General features: G+C 40.3%; 1 protein-coding gene across 2 annotated transcripts in view; it reads left to right on the top strand.

The window, feature by feature from the left end:
- The window catches only part of IL17RD (interleukin 17 receptor D), a 51,821-nt gene that overhangs the window by 17,442 nt on the left and 14,273 nt on the right, over window positions 1-20,106 (top strand). For both annotated transcript variants that reach the window (XM_028719103.2, XM_028719102.2), the window contains exons 2-3: window positions 18,161-18,218; window positions 19,672-19,797. In XM_028719103.2, the coding sequence (XP_028574936.2) occupies window positions 18,161-18,218; window positions 19,672-19,797 (184 nt within the window). The remainder of the gene's footprint in view (window positions 1-18,160; window positions 18,219-19,671; window positions 19,798-20,106) is intronic.

Below are 20,106 nucleotides of genomic sequence, written 5' to 3'. Positions count from 1 at the left end.
GTTTTCACTCACACAAGTCCCTCACAAAATAATCTGGGGTAGTTTGTAGGAATTTGTGGAATTGGTGTTCTGTGAGGTGGGTGCGCTATATTTAAGTGAGGGAGGGCCAAACGGCACCAAGGAAAAAAGTGCAGTCGCGCCATCACACGGTGCAGCCAGCTTTTCGCTCTCCTGCAGAACATGAGGTTCTCCCAAACCTGCTCCCAAGTGACTGGGTGGTACTTTGAACAAGGACACTTTGAAAATTGATGTTGAAGGCAACAGGGTGGAGGCTGATTCAGACTGAGACAGAGGCACTGGGTGGAGGGTAGTTTTAACCCTCCCAGTGCTATTTTGCCACTCTTAATTCCACACCTTCCTTGTCCCAAAGCTGCCCTTTGCCCAAGGAAAGCAAACTTAAGTACCACAATCAGAATGTCTTTAAATACAGAATTCATCAGGCCTGGTTTCCTAGTTTGGCATCTACTGATAGGGATTTTCCCTATAGGTTTTAACTGCCACTGTTGCTTCAGAAGAAAGAGAGCTGTCCCCCTAGTTAACAATGCATGATTGTCTTACATAAACCAATATATACGAGATGCATTTCAATAGTATGTTCAGGCTGCCCATCAGAGTGTTGTGCACACTTAAAAAGTAAACACACAAACTCAACAAGCAGGACTGAAAAAGGCAGCATAACAGTTCACCATAAAAGTATACTGGAGCAAATAAAACCTAATTAAAATGTCCCCAGTGGGTACCTAAATAATGACACAATTGGTGAGCTTTCCTGGGATGGGCATTCTGTAAATGGACATGCCACTTATTTTCAAGTGGTAGTGGGGATTGGAAGAGAGACTCTGATGTGGAACATAGCATTTGGCCAGACAGTCCCAAATTTGGGTGGTAGAAGACAATCTTACAAGTTGGTGTGTATTAAAATATTTTTAGGCTGGCTCTCACCCTTTTGAATACCAGGGTGGTATATAATGAGCCTGTTAAAATAACATAAAACAATACAGTAATACCAAACCTTCATCATATACAATTTAGAGGCAGCTACAATCATACAGCAGAAAAAAACAACATAACTTAGAAATGCTTGGAGAAAAACAAGTTTTCATCTGTGTGTGCATAGCAAACTACAGTTGCTTTTACTTGCTGACTCCCAGTTTAACTGCTTATCATACAGATAAGTGAGTTACTAAAGCTTCTTTGTTAGAACTATGAAATTCATTTTCTATTCTTTTTCTCATCCAGATATGGGCAGGGAGTGGGTGGGTGGAAGTGCTGCAGTTGAGTTAGAGAGCACATGCTCTACATGCAGAAGATTTCAGGTTAAAAAGAGTAGGTAACTGGTGGTGGGAAAGATCTCTACCTAAAACTCTGGAGAGCCATTGCTAGTCAGAGTAAGCAGAAATAGGCTTGGTGAACAAGTATCCTGATGTGGTAGAAGGCAACTTCCCAATGTCTTGATGGGGTACATAAATTTGACACAAACTCTGTTGTCAGACTTCTAGTCCAATAGGTTAGGCACACAAGCGATCATCACTGGGAGGAAAAGGGAGATGGAGAGATCAGTTGGGAAAGGTCTGAATGGAAGTTTGGTGTTTTAAAACTTGCGTTTCAACCCAGTCTTGGCCAGGCGGATTATTCCAAGCTTATGTTATTGTATATAGGGAAGGTTTTTTTGCATCTACGTAGCTAACTGTGACAACTGTCTACTCTGGTGTACATTTATATATATATATATATATATATATATATATATATATATATATATATACACACACACACACACACACACACACACACACACGATTTCATTACATCAGTGGAGTACATTGAATGTATTTGTATTGGGCATGACTGTCTGTTGCATCTCAAATGGTGATGCTCAACACAGCTTTACTTAAATTAGATCTTTTAAAATTTCAGTACTTCCTCTTTCCTCTTAAATGATCAGTTCAGATGTCCAGGTTAAAATTTCTACTGCAGAATCTTGTGATCCTTGGAATAATTTCCTTTGTTCTTATATCCTGGGGGACGAGTGAGTTAGGAATACAGAGGGAATTGACTGGAAGTTTGTCTTTTCACCTTCAGATATTCCTGTACTTCCCAGTTTTCCTTGCATGAAAAGGAGACTTTTGTTTCTAGCCAGTGGGGATATTTCTGCAGCGGTGGGACAGGAATTATATATATATATATATAATATGTAAATTTGAAGACACAAAGCACACAATTGCAGCGTGTGTTTCTTTTTGATCCTTTGCATTCCTTCCCCTGAAATCTCTTCCAACTTCTTAGTATGGTATAAGTATTAAGAAAACTAATGATGGAATTTGCATTCAGCGCCCCCCTCCCGCTCCTGAAATGTGCATACTTCATTTTCTCCCATTCCTGAGGAATCTATTGAAACCATCTGTTGGCCCATCTCCAGGTGCTTGCTAAGGTTTTAGAGACGGAGGCTGCATGCCACACTTCCTGTGCTCCTCTAACCTATGTTTATACCTAAGTGGATAGTAAGCGGAACTGTCAATATTGAAATTATTTATCATTTCTCTGCAAAGACTGCTAGGAGAAAAATGTTTTGAGCTGCATTCCTTTACACTCTTACTTGGGAGTAACTACACTGAGGTTGATGAGCCTTGCATAGGTTGCATTGTTAACAACTTGCTTTGAACAATGGAGATGTTTCTACACCTTATATCTAAATTACCACTGGTACAAAATAGTAAACCTTGTTTTTCTTGGGATAGTGTAGAAAAGAGCCTCTCATTTCATTTCTGATTTCAATCATGCAAGTCCTGGTTTTTTCCTGCTCTCCCCCCCCTTCCCCCCCCCCCCCACAAACTATACTCCTGCTATCAAGACAGTACAACTTTTATGGTATGCATGTTAGCTTGGATATACTCTCAGAAGACTTCTACCATCACTTTGCTTGCTTTTGTTGAAAGTGACATATCAGCTTGGACGTCTCCTAGCAAGCGACTTGCATAACAATAAAAATGTGGCAGTCCAAGCCTGTTCAGAACGTCTCTACTTGCAAAAGGCTTGAAAAAACAAGTATAGTGTTGTCATTTTGGCAAGCGGAGCTCTGCTAATTTCCAAGCTTAATGGAAGACTTCAGAGGGCACATGCTGTGTAGGCTAAGCCAGGGGTTGCCACTCTTTTCGGACCCATGGGCACTCTTGCAAACTGGAGAAGCTATCATGAACACCCACCCACCACAACAACATGCATGGCAACCACAAATACATGCATGCACACCCGCTTCCCTCATGAAATCAGTTAGGCTTTTGTTTCCCCCCCAGGATCTTGTTTCCCCCACCCCTGCCTGCTGAAATTAGGCTTGAAGCAAGCTTTAAGTGTGGACTGGCAAGGAGCATTTTTGCTGCCAGGGAGGTCATAACCGGAGAGAGATCCCTCTGTAGCTGTGTCCCCCTGAAATTACCCTCTGTGCTGCAGCTGGGCTTGCATAAAGCTCTTTATTGGCTACAATAGAATTTGCTACATGGGCACCGCTTTGGTGACCCTTGGGCTTAACCTTCTGTTGCAGGTGGTACCTTGTGCTTTTTAAAATCATGCTGTCCTTAGATAAGCCACTGTGAGGCAGAACCTGCCAACAGTGTGATTAAGATAGGGCTGTTAATGACTGGCTAATTATGAGCCGTTGCTTCCCCAGTTACTCTGCTACAAAGATGTTTGTATTTAATCTAGCACAAAAGGCTCAGCAATAAGCAACAAGGAGGTTTAAAAAACCTTAAATACTGAAAGTGCAATTTTTAAAAAAACTTTGTTTTGCTTATTTTACAGTGCAGGTTAAATAAAATAAATATTGAATTCCTCAACATGCATTTATCGAGGAATTCAAGCCCTGCTTGCTACAACATGTTGGAGACTCATTCATGCTGTCACACAACTGCTAGGTCAGTTCAGTTGCTTTAGTAGCATGTTTACCACTTCTCTAAGCAGTTCTGGCTGTGTTTCAAATACAGCAGCCATGTGCATGGGGCATACTGAATTGTTATTAGGGCAAGCAACAATACCACTCAAGAAGTGCAAGGACTGTCCCTAGGTTTCCATAAAAGGTGGAACAATGGGATTGGAAACACTTTGCCTTGTCGCTTTGATAGAGTATACCATCCAGTTATCACGGGAACAGTCCTGTCCCATATTTTAGCAATATGACTGTAAAACATAACTTTTACCAGGGATCTCTTAAAAAATACGCACACATCTATTTCTCTACAAAAATGAGACTTTTCATAGTTCATATTTGGTCCTTTCCCATATTTCTTTCCTTAGACACCCAATATCTCACTATATGCTCTGTTTGGTCTTAAATCACAGAGGAATCTAAATGGGCCACACCTGTCTCTTTGTATCAGCAGGGTTTTAGCGTTCCGTTCTTTTTTGGAAACCAACACCTGCTAACTAGCTGAAGCACAGTAGGAGTAATTGCTGCTCTTTTATTCTGATGCAGTCAGCCTGGGTAAGGAGTCCAAAAACCTTTACAATATACCTGTTTCTATGCATAGCTCAATAAAGAGTGGCTCTGACAACTTACACCAACAGGTATGCTCAAAAATTAGAAATGTTTACACACAATGAGCAGACCTAGATCCAGTTGCATGAACTTTCCACCTCCTTTTGTGTACATTTTTAGAAGTCTAACACTGCATTTAAACTGAAAATGGACTTTTTTCTTAGTGCAGTGCATCAATTTATCTCAGGCTTCCTCAACCTCGGCCCTCCAGATGTTTTGAGACTACAGTTCCCATCATCCCTGACCACTGGTCCTGCTAGCTAGGGATCATGGGAGTTGTAGGCCAAAAACATCTGGAGGACCAAGGCTGAGGAAGTCAGGTTTATCTCCTTGGAAAACAGTACCTTTTGCACTGGAAGAGGCCACTGAAAAGAAGCAAAACAAATATTTTCCTGTTACTTAAAATATATAGGTTGGGATCCAAAGAGCTACCTTGGGCAGATCCAAGGCTTGACCTCTAGGATTTGAAAGTTTGAGCAGCAGTCGTCTCGTGGACTGCTTTTGAAAGTGTTCTCCATTTCCAAAATGGTATGCTTTGTAGCAGTGCTTTTTTCTAGAAAAAGAGGTTCCAGAACTCACCATGAATGCCTCCCTCTTTCTCTTAGAAGAGAGGTGCTGGAACTGAGTTTTGGTGAGTTACCTCTGAAAAAAGCCTTGCTATGTGTCATGGTAGGCTGTTGCTTGAGGAACATGTACTCACAGCCCCCGTGGATACGTATGACTTGTGTAATTATTTTATTGCCAGACAATGTACGTGCATTACATACGTAAGGCACAATCCAGCCAGAGTTAATCATTTGTAAATTTGTTGAGTTTAATGGGTGAAGCATTCCCCTACTGAAATAAAACCAATGGGCTTGATTATGCTTATACTTTTTAGTTAGAAGACTTCTTAACAAATGCATTTTTTTCAGTTTTAAAAAAAGTTGGAAGTTGGAAGGAAAGGGACTAAAAGACAAAAGATGCAATGTGTTTAGAGAAAAGAATTATTTGGCATTCAGTTATAAACTTAATCTTCTCAGTCACAATTTTGCCTAATGAGCCTGCCAAATTATTTGAAAACATTTCTGTTGCCTAATTCAGCGGCTCTGTTAGCACTTAACAATAGTTCTGTGTATAGGAGTCTTCCTCTTTCCTCCTTTTGGTGCAGTTATAAAGAGAATACGCATCTCCTTTTTTCAACTAGCAGCTGCTTGCCTAGGATCAAGCCCCAGGAACTGTGGTTAGTGTATTAAACAGTGTATTAAAAACAACCCAGGATCACTAACCATGGCCAGTTACCTGAAAATGAAAGCAAATGCTTCTGATCTCCTCCTTATAACCATGCTGACGAAGGAGAAGGCCCTTAAAATAAAAAGCAGGGGACTGAAGGGTAGGGTGTTGCAATGATACATTTTCTATTTCCCTTGCTGAAATACCCCTTGCTCATGGGGGTTGGGCTTTGATGACATACATTTGGTGTTGGGACAAAGAAAATGTTTGGGGATGCTGCTGACGTGCCACCTGCCTTTAGTCTTGCAATGGAATGGGTTGAAAGTTGGACACAGTGTTTTGCAGTGGTTCTGCTCTTACCTTCAGGGCCAGGTCTAGAGAGTAAATACTTCAGCTCCCTGGCAGTTATGCTGTAGGATGATGCAAGGCTCTATCTTGTCTCCAGTGCTGTTTGTCAGGGGCAGTCATCAAGAGCAGGGGTCAGCAACCTTTTTCAGCCGTGGCCTGGTCCACCATGCCTCAGACCATGTGGTGGGCCGGACTATATATATACTTTTTTTTGGGGGGGGGGGAGAATGAACAAATTCCTATGCCCCACGAATAACCCAGAGATGCATTTTAAATAAAAGCACACATTCTACTCATGTAAAAACAACAGGCAGGCCCTACAAACAACCCAGAGATGCATTTTAAATAAAAGTACATTCTACTCATGTAAAAACACACTGATTCCTGGACTGTCCGCTGGCTGGATTGAGAAGGAGATTGGGCCGCATCCGGCCTCCGGGACTTAGGTTGCCTACCCCTAATCAAGAGCTTTGGAGCCCAACTTTATTCCTCTCCTACATCTAAATCAAGTGTGGCTCTGCAAGTCCATAATAGTTGCTGTCCAGTAAGTGGAGGCAAAATCCTGATAAGACAGATGCCTTGTTGGTGGGTGGGTGGCTCCTGACTCTTGGAATTAGGTGGTCTTTATGGGGTTGTCACCACCCAAAGGAAAAGGTGTATAGTGTGAGGTATTCCTTGATCCACTATTGATGCTGGAGGTCTAGGTGGCCAACCACACTGGTTATTAACACGTTTTATCATCTATCTACCTGCTCACTCACTCAGATCTTCCAGTGAGGCTCTTCTGCTTGAGTCCAACTTGTGACAGCCAGGAGGATTTTCTGTCCTGTTACTTCTAAAAGCTCCCCTATTAGATATATGAGATATAAGGTAAATCCCTACTGCTCTTGGTTCTTGGCACTTGCTTAAAAATTTACTTTTTCTCCTGGACCTTTGTTGGTGATTAATACCAGTATGGGGAGTTTATCCTGACTGCTGCATTTATTCTATTCTGAAAGTTTTATTGAACTACATTGTGACTTCTATGAAAGCCAATATAAATTATTTTATATAGATAAATAAATGCTCCTTATTTACCTGCCCTAACTATTAAGCTCATTGCTCTTGAGTTCTTGTGATTGGAGAGGAGGGGGCAGGCAGGAGAAATCTCTGTAATCTCCAAGAGAATTTGGAAGGAGGACTCAAATGTGTAGCGTCTGGCATTGTGAAAGAAAAGGAAGTATCTAGTGACTAGATCAGGTCGCCAGGAAGATTACTCCCTGGAAGGTTGTATTGTGCTCTCAGGAAGTCAAAACATTAACTGTGTTAACATGAGAACAAAGGGTTTTTTCCACTCCAAAGGAAGAAACTAATAGATATAACAGACAAAATAGTGTATTAGCAGAAAAGGACAAATTGTTCAAGGGTAATGCCCTAACACCTATAATATTTATCCCTATTTTTTTCTTAAATTCAGAAGAAACTGAAATAGCTGGTTTTTGACACAGTATGCTTTGTGGGTAGGAGGAAGAGGTGAGATGTATTGTCTGTATTGCAGCCTTGCCCAACGTGTGCTGCCTGGGGCTGATGGTGGCTCTTTTCAAACTCTAAAGCGTGCAGAGGCTAACAGGTTGGCGAAGGATGCTGTACTGAGTAGTAATTGTGACTTCAGCTCTCATGAGTTAGTGTACTGTAGTACTGGGTGCTGTTTGAGTGTTGTTGTTGTTTAGTTGCTTAGTTGTGTCCGACTCTTCGTGACCCCATGGACCAGAGCACACCAGGCACTCCTGTCTTCCACTGCCTCCCGCAGTTTGGTCAAACTCTTGTTGGTATCTTGGAGAACACTGTCCAACCATCTCGTCCTCTGTCGTCTCCTTCTCCTTGTGCTCTACATCTTTCCCAACATCAGGGTCTTTTCCAGGGAGTCTTCTCTTCTCATGAGGTGGCCAAAGTATTGGAGCCTCAGCTTCAGGATCTGTCCTTCCAGTGAGCACTCAGGGCTGATTTCCTTCAGAATGGATAGGTTTGATCTTCTTGCAGTCCATGAGACTCTCAAGAGTCTCCTCCAGCACCATAATTCAAAAGCATCAATTCTTCGGCGATCAGCCTTCTTTATGGTCCATCTCTCACTTCCATACATCACTACTGGGAAAACCATAGCTTTAACTATACGGACCTTTGTCGGCAAGGTGGTCTCTCTGCTTTTTAAGATGCTGTTTGAGTAGCAGATGTCAAAACCTTACACAGCTTTGAAGCAACCTTGTGTCAACCACTTCTCAGTCTACTCTGCCTCACAGGGGGGGGGGGAATCAGCCCTGTGGTTCCTTTAAGACTTAAAATCATTTATTATGGCATAAGCTTTCATGAAGTTGGGTCTGCTTCATTGGATCCATGAAGTGATTGTTGTGAGGATAAAATGGCAGAAAACCCATATAGTCTGGATTGAATTCAAAGTTTCCATGCCATTCGCAGAAAATGAGACTTTTAATGAGCCAAGCAAAAAAACTTTGGATTCAATAAACTGCCTGAGCTATTTGGAGGAAGACTGAAGTAGAATGCGGTGTCAAAGGAGGTATTCTTTTTCATGATCCAGGTGTTAGATTCTTACAGAATCTACAATTTGCACAATTTTCATTTGCAAAAAAACAGATTCCTTTGTTGCTTAATTATTGACTTAATTATACTGTGCAAATGTGCACCTCTTTTCCATTACTTGCATTTTGAGATGTCATTTTTGAATGCCCCCTCTTCACTTGGAAAGTAGTAGAAGATTGTGAACCTGCTCTCTGATGCCTATGCCAGCTTTCTACTTGTAGGGGGCATTAAAATAAGCCACCATCACCCCCTGGCTTGCAGTTGGAAGTGGTGCACCCCATACTATCACTTCAGGGCTTAAGCACTACATTCTCACCTTGTTCATATATATACACTAAATCGATAATTACAGGCATTTTTCTCTTTGTGCATGTGTGGATAATAGCCTTTATTTAATAATCTTTAAAAGTCTGTGTGACCAGAAAATGTGTGTATTGCACAGCAACTATCATAGGCCTGCTGCAGAAGAGTGGGTAAAACCTGTTTCGCGCACATGCATGTCCTTTATTTGATAGTTGCAACATTAAGTGATTGATTACTTCTGATTTAATAGTCTCACAGATAAAACTTCAATATCTTTCCATATAATAAAAATGTAAGAATGTCATTGCATGCAGGCCACATTGTAGTGCCACATCACAATCCCAGTTTTACATGAAGTCAGGGTGGGGTAGATGCAACAACAGGAAAAGTGATAGTTTAAAACAATGGCAGAAGTTTGAGTAAAGTGAGGGTGGTGATACACTGAGAGGAAAAAAGTGGCTACAACTTAGTTGAAGTATATATGTGCGTGTGCGTTAGGAGGTTAGTCTGGCATTCCTTTTTTTTTAGGCACTACTCTAGCCAAAATACAGCATTTAACATTAATTTATATAAACATTTCTATCAAATATCTCAGCAACCTGAGCTATCTTCATAGAGTTTGACAGTTTGAATAATAAAGCCTTCAGTTTATTAAATAGCGCTTGCAAGTAATATTGATTATTTCTTTCTTTGTGTTCAAACTCAAAACCAATTGTTTCCTTCAGTTTGCCTTGTGGGAGCATGAAATTAGGAACATATGCGTGCTAATTAACAACATATGAAGGATAAATTGTGATTGCTGTCTTGGTCTGGTGCACAGGCTATGCTTTGCGGGGTAGTGATTTCCTACCTCCAAGACCCAATCTATAATTAGTGCAGGCACAGATCTATGTGTTTAATAAGGATGTTAAAACTGATGGCATGTCTTTGTGCCTGTCTCTCCACATTATTTAATTTTTGTGACTTTACATGGGATGGATTTGTAATATTGGAATGGGTCTAGAGTTTACACCTTTTCTTTTTGAAGAGTCTGTTTGATGTAACTTGAGATCCATCTTGTATAGTCGAAATACGCTTCATTGTGATAAATCTCAATCTCTTGTTGAGTTTTCTTTGGATGGTTGTTTGTTGTTGGACTATTGTTCTTTCATTGTTGCTCTAATCTGAAAAAGAAATCACACACACACACACACACACACACACACACACACACACACACACACATTATGGGAAGTATAACATCTGAAGTGTAGAACTGCAGCTTTGGGCTCCCTTAGAGACATGGGATACTATTTGTGGCAAATCTGAAAGTACAAAATAACAGAGATATTTTCTGATATTGGGCCTTAGGAAAACATTGATCACATAAACTAATCAGTTCTTTTTCTTGATTGATAAAGGGTAGGAACTATTAGTAATTCACTGACTCAATACATATTGGTTAGAAAGGGGACCTGAATTAAGCTGCTATAAGATAAATTCCCTCCTGAAATGAAAGAATATGAGAAGCCATAAGCAACACCTTTTATTGAAAAAATGCTGTATAATTTCATTTGGCATTCAAATCGAGAGGCTGGAATGTGAATAATTCCTTAGGCTCTAGCCAACTTAACTTCTTTCCCATGTTTCTTCACTTTGTTTCTGAGTCAGTAGCTGCTCTGGAGAGTAAGTTCAGTGAACAAAGTCAGGGATTTCCTGTTGTGGGCCCTGAAATGGTTTCTGCTTAAGGATCTTTGCCTTTCTCAGGTGACTGAAACTTGGTTTTGTGTATGATTCACTGGCTTAGAGGTTAGCAAGTCTAGATATATTATTAATACTGATCCAGCACCTCTTAAATTTAATGGGAACTTTGCTTTAGATCTCTGATTCCAGAAGCTCTTATTTGGCAAGGAATGCAAAACCATTATTTTTTACTTTGGACACTTATAATTAATCGTGGGTTACAAGTCATGTCCATTGGTAATAAATGTACCTCCTCCTCCTCCTCCTCTGGCGATCACTCGTAGCCTAGTAAGACTGTCTTCCATAAACACTGTTTTAACAATGAGTCCATAAGTGACTGTGGAGGCCAATTCTGGACTCACACGTCCTTCCACAGTGGGGACATTGGTTTCCAGGTGGGAGTTGACCATGGTGTGGATTTGCCAAGAGTGCCTTCCTCTTAGCACATTTCCCCCTTGCGTCCTGAGTTCGAATGTCTTCAAAGCCCATGATACCTTTGGTAAAGACTGTTCTCCAACTGGAGCGCTCACAGGCCAGTGTTTCCCAGTTGTCTACATTTTTTTAGATTTGCCTTGAGACAGTCTTTAAACCTCTTTTGTTGACCACCAGCATTACCCTTTCCATTTTTAAGTTCAGAATAGAGTAGTTGTTTTGGAAGATGATCATCAGGTATCCGCACAACATGACCAGTCCAACGAAGTTGATGTTGAAGAATCATTGCTTCAACACTGATGATCTTGGCTTCTTCCAGTAAACTGATATTAGTTCACCCAACTTCCCAAGTGATGTGTAAAAATTTTCGGAGACACCGTTGATGGAATATTTCGAGGAGTTGGAGATGGCGTTTATACGTGGTCCATGTTTCACAAGCATATAGTAAGGTTGGTAGTACAATCGCTTTGTAAACAAGCATTATGGTGTCCATGCGAATGTCCTGGTCCTCAAACACTCTGCACGTCAATCAGGAGAAAGCCGCACTTGCAGAGCTCAGGCGATGCTGGATTTCGGCGTCAATGTTGGCCCTTGTGGAAAGATAACTGCCTAGGTAGGAGAAGTGATCAACATTTTCCAACATTACACCATTGAGTTGTATTTGTGGCGCTGCAGAGGGGTTATTTTGTACTTGTTGGTGCAGCACTTTGGTTTTTTTTGATCTTGAGTGATAGGCCAAGCTTTTCGTAAGCTTCTGCAAAGATATTTAGGATGGTTTGGAGGTCATCCTCTGAGCGTGCGCACACTATGTTGTCATCAGCATACTGAAGCTCTATGACGGAAGTTATGGTAACCTTACTCTTTGCTTTCGGCCTGCTCAGATTGAAGAGCTTTCCATCTGTTTGATATATGATTTCTACTCAGGTGGGGAGTTTCTCCTTCGACAAAGTGTAGGATCATGGTAATGAAAATAATGAATAGAATTGGGGCAATAACACAACCCTGTTTAACCCCTGATCCCACTGTGAAAGGTTCACTTTGAGAGCCATTGTTATCTGCGATTGTTGCTGTCATATTATCATGGAGGAACCGAATGTTTACGAATTTATGGTTCAGTGAACTATGGCTAGTTTACAACCATACATGCATATACTGATGAGATATAAGACCTGGTTAATATTATTATTGCTCTTAATATTTCTCAGATGACTTGTTTGAAAAAGATCAAGGAGACTTCCAGGAAACAATTAAAAAAGCAACAATGTATTCATTTAATACAAAAAACCCTATTGTTTTGTGCCCCATAAAAATGGACAGAGTCAATTTAGCTGTGTTACAGAAAGGTACACTCTCTTGATGGTTTTTTTCTTGTTGAATTTGATATTTGGCAAAATTATACAACTCTTTGTGGCTTCACAATAAGGTACAATTTGTACCATAGGTTCTGCTGCCTGATTTCAATCGTTTGCACTTTGAATCTGCATGGATTGGACTTCATGAAATTGACCTGTTTGTGTGTACCAATTACAGATTATATCCGTTTATTAGCCTTTACAAGTAATTTCTTCACACTGTTTACATAACACTATCATTTATCATTCTACGTTATAGACTGTCAAGTGCATTGTTGTTTGCAAGCTTTTGTAGCTAGTATTTCAACTTCCGTTAAGCTAGCATACTCCTAAAACTCAGAGGATTGTTTCCCACTCAATGAAACTTGGGGTCAATTCATTTGTGTGTGTGTGTTACCTCTCAGTTCTGGTGTGTAGACCAAAGGATTTTTATAGCAAAAGCCCCAGGCAAGAGAGACTTGCTTTTCAGCAATAATCGGAACAAATTAAAAGCTGCCCATAAGTTCAATTAATGTTAGTGGCTAATTGACAGGCTGTGCAGTCCCGAGGCAATACATTTACATTTATAGTTAAAGTAAGATATACCTGAAACAAGTCTTAATTGCGAGCTAATTAAATAGTGTAGCTGCGTGGTAGTTTGAATTTCAAGCCCATGTGTCTGTAGGTGTTTTATTAAACTCATATGCTTGGGGAACAAAGTAGTATGCTTTCAAGTTCAAAGCTTATAAAGGAAATGACCATAACAGATAGGCACTTATTAGTTTAGCCATTGGCCAATTTAAGGTCCTTATTCATTAGTTAGGCCTCTGGCTGTGTTGCAGAGGCTTGGGGCCAAATAGTATATACCTGGCACTTTCATCCTGAATACCAAAAAAATAATAACTAAAATAGCAACATTTCAAGTAGGCCTCATTTGCAAATAAATTGCAGTTGTTGTTCTTAGGACTTCTGGCAGCAGGTCCTGTTCGAATGAATCACAACAATACTTCACTTATGCTTTCATGTTGGAATACTTTTGAAAATGTATTTATTTTCTTTCTTTTATCTTCCACCTTTCTTCCATCAGCTCAACAAAGTTATGAAAAGGGTTGAGATAGAATTCTGTGCTTACAATTTGGGAATAATAGCTAACTAAAGTAGTTGAAGTCATTCAGAAGAGAGTTGGGACAAATGGTATAGCATGCATTTATAAAGTTCTCAGTATATTGCAAAACACTAGCCATTAAAGTAGTATAAAGAGGCATTCATATCCAGATTGAAAACATAGTGTAAACAAACTCAGCTCTTAATAGTCATTCATGATTTTGGGCCAGTCACTGTCTCTCAGCCTAACCAACCCTCAGGGTTTTTGCGAGCATAAAATCAGAAAGGGGAGGACCATAGACACCAGCTTGAACTTCTTGTAGAGATTGTGGGATATAACTGTAACCAATAAATATTTTCAAAACATTTAATTTTGATAAGCTGCTTTTTAGGGCTAGGACCTAACAAAAAACATGACTGCTCCCAAACAACCCTGGGAACTGCAGTTTGTTAAGATTTCTTAAAATTGTAGCTCTGTGGGGCAAACTACACTTCCCAGGACTATTTGCAGGAAGCCAGGTGCTTTCAGTGCTTGGTGTATGCACAAGCTTTTCTGCTAGGCTTTTGATTTATTTTAATTACTACCTGCTCTGTTTTGTGCACTTGGTGTTTAAATGTTCTCTTTTGTCATCCTTTGGTATTTTAAAGTTCTGAAACGCCTGGGGCAGGAAGTTAAAGGCAGAAAAACAATACATAAACCAACAGAAGTGAAATGGATAGCACAGTGCTACCTAAGTACGGTGGTAGCACATTTTGAAAGGTCAGTTGTTCTGACTCTGCTTGGCTTGGTGTATAGCTGTTGTGGTTTTAAAACACCCACACACCCATACCCTGCTCATCCCAATGCATTAAAGAAGCCTCGCTGCACCATTCAGAGACCAATAATTCTCTTCAGTGTGCCTCCTGAAGCCCCCCAGAGTGGCTGGGGAGACTCAGCCAGGTGGGCGGGGTATAAATAATTAATAATAATAATAATAATAATAATAATAATAATAATAATTATTATTATTATTATTATTATTATATCACTTCACCCTGCTGTCTGGCGGGGCCAGACCCTGACAAGAGCCATGTGCTGAGGCAGTTATGAATGCAGAATACTTTAACCTGAGGAGGCTGACAAAGAGGATCTTTGATAAGCTGCACATGTTGACTCAATGCTGCATTGTCATGTATAGAGGGGATTGTGAGAATGGGCATTGCTCTTGACACCAAATAGTATTCAGTGTTGCAGTATAGCTCACCTTCTTCTTTCTCCTTTTTCAGCAGTGTGTGTTCCTACTAACTAGGCCCTGGATTTATATTCAGGGGATTGATGGCAGATTGTATGGTGCTTTCACACAGCAACTAATCCAGTCCTGACCACTATGGCCTATGTTCTCTGTGGCAAGCACTCGTAACATAAAGTGGATGAGTTTACCATAGGCCAACAACAAACCCACTATAGTAAAAACATTTTCCCCACCCTTTTTGTGGCTGGCCTATGTTCTTGTTTAGTAGTAAATGACTGAAAAGGTTTCCATCTGCTTCTAACAAGGCATAATTTAGCGACAACAGAAGAGACTACTGGGAGGTAATTTTGCCTCCTTCCTGTTTCAGGAAACCTTTTTAAACTTGATATGCTCAAACCTAAAGATAAGATAAGCAAATGAAAAGGCAACTAGACAGGGTAGCCAGATTACAAGGTGCACTCTGAAAGCACTAAACAGTATCTGTTTTGATCCTTTAAGTAGCAGTTTACATCTCCTTAAAAGAGATTTGACTCAGATGCTAATTACAGCCGGATGCATTGTTTTCCCTTCCCTACACCTGCTTTTGACTTTTAAAGTTGGTGAGCGACAGTACAGGTTTATACATGCTTCTGATGATACAGAATCCTTTTGTTTAGTGCAGCACTGTTACCAAACATGGCCTCCTGCAAATTTACAGGAGCGTGTCTAATCGAGACACACCATGGTTTTGCAGTTGCTTAAACCCCTATGAAGGACTTGGGGGATAGGCCATAGCTGAGTGGTGAAGTACCGGTATGTGTTTTTCACCCCATGTTCAGTCTCTTGTTATAAGGTTTTTTTAGGTAGCAAGACAGAGAGAGATTCTAGAGAGCCACTGTACCATCAGGATAGACCAAGGGTGGAAATGCTTTTTTGCTTGCGGGCCATCACATGTAGTATAGAAATTATATGGCAGGTGGCCTAATCCCTTGCACTGGAACGACACACTTGTTGGCTGGCTGTTGAAGCATCCAACCTGGATGACAGCCCTAGCAGCCCAAGATGCAAGTAGCTGGTTATACTACGCTCTGCATTGGAGCCACTTGATACTACAGTGGAACCTTGGTTCTCAAATGTAATCCGTTCCGGAAGTCCGTTCGACTTCCAAAACGTTCAAAAACCAAGGCCCAGCTTCCGATTGGTGCAGGCGCCCTGGAAGCAATAGCCAACAACCACAGCAGACATTTGGGTTCCCAAAAATGTTCGAAAACCAGAATATTTATTTCCGGGTTTTCGGCGTTCAGAAGCCCAAATGTTCGAGTACCAAGGCATTTGTTCGAGAACCAAGGTTCCACTGTAAAACCTGTGCTTCTGTTGCTAAGACAGTAGAGACACAATTGTCCCCAAAGCAAGACCAATATTTCACACGGCTGCTGAAACCCACACTGTGCCTTGCATAGCTTGTTGCTCCTGCTTTATAGGAAGAGGACTGAATGGAGGCTGAGGAAGAGATATAGCATGACTATGCAATCCTCTTGCTTGCCTATGTAGAAACCACTGACTCCTGTTTGGCTGCTGGAATGTAGTGGGTAAGAGTTCCACCCCTTGCTCTGTCCACCACTGACATATGGCTCCGGAAGATTACAGTGGCACCTCGGGTTACAGACGCTTCAGGTTACAGACTCTTCTAACCCAGAAATAGTACCTTGGGTTAAGAACTTTGCTTCAGGATGAGAACAGAAATGCAGCAGTGGCAGCGGCAGCAGGAGGCCACATTAGCTAAAGTGGTGCCTCAGGTTAAGAACAGTTTCAGGTTAAGAACGGACCTCCAGATCTTAACCTGAGGTACCACTGTACATTTGAGTGAATGTGACTAGAAAAGTTTCTCCTTCTCTGCTTTGTAACCATACACCTATTAGCATACATCCCTTGGGAGGAACTTACAGAGGACTGCTGAGTAATAAATAATAATTGTATCTCATTGGGATTCCTCTACATGTTTTGTGAGCACAATTAGTATTCATTCGTAACCTAATACTGCCAGAAGTTTGATTTTCCATGTTTTATTCATTTTATTTTATTTATGGCATTTATAGCCCACCTTTTTCTCAGAGGAGCTGGAGGTGGTGTACATGGTTCTCCCCCTTCATTTAACCCCCCCCCCACAACAACCCTGTTAGGTAGGTTAGGCAGTGACTGGCCCAAGGTCAGCCAGTGAACTTGATAGCTGAGTTGGGACTTTAGTGGGGTCTCTCAGGTCCTAGTCTGATGCTCTTAACCATTGCTCACACCACATGGCTTTAGAAAATTTGGAACGCTTTTAAAATTGGCATCCTGTTAAAATGGATAACAGTTTTCCTCTGAGCTGGTAAGAGTATCTGGCATCTTAAAGCAATGCTTGAACAGTAAAATCCCAACCCAGTAAATAGTCATAATTGGTCAGGTATTAGTGCTTTATAAACAGTGAATGTCTGATCAGCAGCTGATTTAAATTTTAACGTGGAATGGCTGGAAACTGAAATGCAGGATCACTCAGAACAGTTCTCCAATACATTCCCACAGGATGAAAAGCCTCTTAAAGTGAAAAACAAACTTTTAGCCTGGAGTTCCTAACCTAAATTCACTTGTGTTGCAACTCTGTAGGAGGTAGGGAATGAATTTAATCCATTGATTGTACTGAGAGAATAGAAAACCGTGCTTGGTTTTCCTACCACAATTATAGAGGCCAAGAATAGTGCTGAGGGGTGGTTTAAAGAAGCTGCCCAGGCAGGTTTTGCAAAAGCTTTGTGAAAGAAAGGAAATAGTCAACTGTAGTTAGATAATCTAGCTATTATTTTCATTATTCATTCTTGAGTATCAATTTTTAGTGGTAGTACAAGATATTCAAAGTGTTGGAACAAGGGTAGATAGGCTGCAAATTCAGATGTCTGAAAATGCAGTTTTCTTTACTGAAGAGTCTTCAAGTGCTGATGTGCCTCATTCCCAAGTTATTCTATCACAACATTACTTTAATCTCAGTTAAACTTGTTCTATGCAAGCATTAGTTTATTCACCTGAAGAATAAGTGTGTGTGTGTGTGTGTGTGTGTGTGTGTGTGTAGAGCTAATTTTTCACATGTTCTTGATTCTATGTGTGCAACCTAAATGCATTAAATAGCTATCACAGTTGTATGGATTTCATACTTTTACTTGGTTTCTTCCTGACTTCTGATCTGGACAGGTACTCCTAACAAAAGATCACTTGAAGCACAATGCTTTCCAATGGAGGCGGTTAACGTTCAGCTAAAGTCACCAGAGATAGAAGAGCCAAATGAATTCATGTGTGAGCTGAGTCCAAGTTATCTTCAAATTCAAAGTAATTAGTGTACAACAAACTTTTCTTTTGTTTCTCTGTAGGCTTTATCGCCAATTGGAAAGAATCCCGGGTTACTTAATATCACCTTTAAGTATGACAGTAAGTTCTCCTTCCTGTTTCCTCTGGAAACACGTTTACTCATTTCATTTGTTAATGTAGTAAATGAGTTTTTAACACCATGTATTGAAGTAATCTATTTTTTTTTTAAATCAACAGTGATAATAGAGAATTGTTGAATTAGCACATTTTACTTAGTTAATCTAATTATTTAGAGCAGAGTGGCTAATCTCCCAGACGTTGTTGAGCATCAGCCTTAGCCAGCTTTGTCAATGATCTCATCATGGGAGTTATATTCCTGCAACATTTGGAGGGCCAGAGGTTAATGCACCCAATGTAGGCCTGTTACAGGTAACAACATAAAAAACTGTGTATGCATAATATCAAAGCAGTGTACAAACACAATTTGTAACAACAAAGACGATTAAAATGATAAATCAATAAAAAGCAACCTCACCAGAACAAATAAACAGAACAGTAAAATTCAGAGAGCTCTGGTAACTGAGGGATGCCTGTTTGAATAAGAATTGTCTTAAGTTGCTCATCTAGAATGGAAAGAAGCCTGCTGGATCTCACTAGGGATGGTGCTCTGTCTGCAGCAGCACACTTGTTCACAGAGAAGAGAATTAAAGGGCTTTAAGCTACTTACATGCTATGGCATGCTTATGCAAATAAGGCAGATGATACTGGTTTTTACTGGATCTTTGGTTGGGCTTTGGAAGAAAGGAAGTCCAAGGGAGCCATTCTTGCATACTCTCACTACTGTAGTTGCTGCATACAGGGTATTTCATAACGACTACAGCCTTCATCACCATGAGGAAATAACAGAGACTAGAGAGCCAGTCTACGATCCACCCACGTTTAACCCCATAAAAGTGAATAATTTACAATGTTAATTCTTGCTGAATTGTCTTTCCTTGTTAACATTGGACCCTATCTCATAGTACATAAAATTTTGTCATTAATGGTTTATTTCTAATATGGACCATGGATACCTTTTTTCCGCCTTTCCCTAGTCAGTATTCTTAAAAGCTATTTTCTGTCAAGTACAAAAGATTTATTTACCCGAAATCTGTTCTTTGTTCTTCTGAAAAGAAATCAAAAGTAATGGAATAAGATTGTCATTTTTGATCATAAAGCCTTAGCAACAGGAATCCAAAAATGGAAAGCTAGCTATTAATTTGATCCAGATGTTGCAGGAAGCTCTTGCTCAAAACTTCCTATTAAAAGACAGGTTTCTATTTTTGCTAATAGGAAGCTCTTGCTGTCCTTCATTTGAATTGTGCAGCAGAATAGGAGCTTTCACTAATTTATAGTTATATCATGGTGGTGATCTCAGAGCAGTCATCTAGAGAACAGAATTATGAGGCTTGATAGATAGCAGGAACATCTTCTGCAGAACTCTTTTTTTAAAAAGTATATTGGCTAAGCTCGTGAATGTGTCTTTGCGTAAAGCCTGGATTAAATGTATTTCACCCAATTGTTCTTTCTTTAGACTGTACTCCTTATTTGAGCTCACTGGGAAAGCATGTAATTGGTGATGTACAGAACATCACTATTAGCCAGTATGCATGCTCTGATCAAGTTGCCGTGACAATACTGTGGACAGCAAATCCCATTGGTAAGTAGAATAAAAAAGAAATTGTGCTCATGTGCCCTTTGTAGTAGCAATTAGTTGATGACTTCTGTTCATGGACACTCCAAGTAGAATTGCTATTGTCACCATCCGGGTCTTCTCAAATCTCCTGAAACTAATCCCCCTAAAATTTGGGCTAGAAACTTGAGAAAATTTGTTAGGAAAAGAGCTGCAGGCTGTCCAAATAAGCTAAACTAAGCACTCTAGCCTGAAGGACACTTATTTGCAATGTTTCAAATGGTACTCTCGCCATTTTTTTAAAAATGGCAAGTTCTGTACAATTGCTAAATCTTT

This window comes from Podarcis muralis, chromosome 2 (genome assembly GCF_964188315.1).
Source record: "Podarcis muralis chromosome 2, rPodMur119.hap1.1, whole genome shotgun sequence".
Classification (NCBI taxonomy): Eukaryota; Metazoa; Chordata; class Lepidosauria; order Squamata; family Lacertidae; genus Podarcis; species Podarcis muralis.
The sequence above is the reverse complement of the archived record's forward strand: the minus strand, read 5'-3'. Positions and strand labels throughout refer to the sequence as shown.